The sequence below is a fragment of the Fibroporia radiculosa genome, assembly GCF_000313525.1.
Source record: "Fibroporia radiculosa TFFH 294 genomic supercontigs, scaffold79025, whole genome shotgun sequence".
Classification (NCBI taxonomy): Eukaryota; Fungi; Basidiomycota; class Agaricomycetes; order Polyporales; family Fibroporiaceae; genus Fibroporia; species Fibroporia radiculosa.
The window spans coordinates 7,921-9,096 of NW_012133144.1; the positions used below are offsets into that span (position 1 = coordinate 7,921).

At 42.4% G+C, this 1,176-nt stretch overlaps 1 protein-coding gene across 1 annotated transcript; it reads right to left on the bottom strand.

Annotated features, from left to right (window-relative positions):
- Positions 1–366: 366 nt before the first annotated feature.
- FIBRA_09578 (uncharacterized protein) lies at positions 367–1,017 on the bottom strand (the record flags this gene model as incomplete). The annotated part of the gene is made up of 2 exons (XM_012321864.1): positions 367–641; positions 855–1,017. The coding sequence occupies 2 exons, from the start codon at positions 1,015–1,017 to the stop codon at positions 367–369; spliced, it is 438 nt and encodes a 145-aa protein (XP_012177254.1).
- Positions 1,018–1,176: the final 159 nt, after the last annotated feature.

The following is a 1,176-nucleotide window of genomic DNA, read 5'->3' on the forward strand; positions in this document are numbered from 1 at the left end:
TCCCCCCTTCAGACACATCTTGATCAATATGTGATGGGGTGTCTGCTTTACCCAAATGGGTTCCTGGGATGTGTCAAAGGCAATAATTGAACATAGACAGGTATAGTGCCCATCACGCTTGTTGGGGATTCAATTTCTGGGGATCTTTGAAGTACATGAGATTCATGTAATCTGTCAAAACTTCCACTAGTTTGGCGCATCCTTCAATGTAGTGTTACCAGGCTTTGAAACATCTGATGATTGCCAAGAGTTCTCTATCATAGATTTTGTACCATTGTTCTATGGGGGGGAAGGACTGAGACAGGAAGGCACATGGATGCCATCTTCCATCAGATTGTTTCTGAGACAGGATGCCGCCAGAAGCTTTTAGGGAGGCATCCGGAATGGTTTAACATCAGGCTGTACGAAAAGTGGTTGAGTCTTGAAACATTCTTTGAGTTGATTGATGGCTTTGTCGTGATCATCAGTCCACCTCCACTTGATCCCTTTTACTAATAGGTCAAATAGGGGTTGTGCAACTTTAGAGTATCCTGGGATAAATTGGCGGTAGAAATTGGCAAAGCCTAGGAACTGTTGTAGGGCTTTGATGCTGTCAATCTTTGGCCAATTCAGTACTGCTGATACCTTGTTCTCTGCCATCCCTATTTGTCCTGGTCAGAGAATGAACCCTAGAAATTCTACTTCTGATATGTCAAAGAAGCACTTCATGGGTTTGAGGAACAGATCTGATTCCTTCAAACACTGGAGAACCAGTTGAGTGTATTGTTGATGTTCCGCTTGGTCAGTAGAATAGATGAGGATGTCATCGATGTAGATTACTAGCCATCCTTCTAGTAACAGATCTACAAATATACCATCCATCATAGCTTGGAAGGTTGCTGGAGAGTTTGTCATTCCAAAGAACATAACTGTTGGTTTGAATAACCCTTGTGGAGTAATAAATGCTCCCTTCCATTCATCGCCTTCTTTGATGCATATGTTATTGTATCCTGCATGTAAATCAAGCTTGGTGAACATAGTTGGCTTGGCAGAGGCAACACGATCTAGTAGATCTTCTACTTGTGGAATAGGGTAGGCATTCTTGATGGTGGCATCATTGAGTTTTCTGTAGTCCTGACATGGTTGTAGATCTCCTGATTTCTTATTGACAAAGAAGAATGGGGATGCCATAGGAGA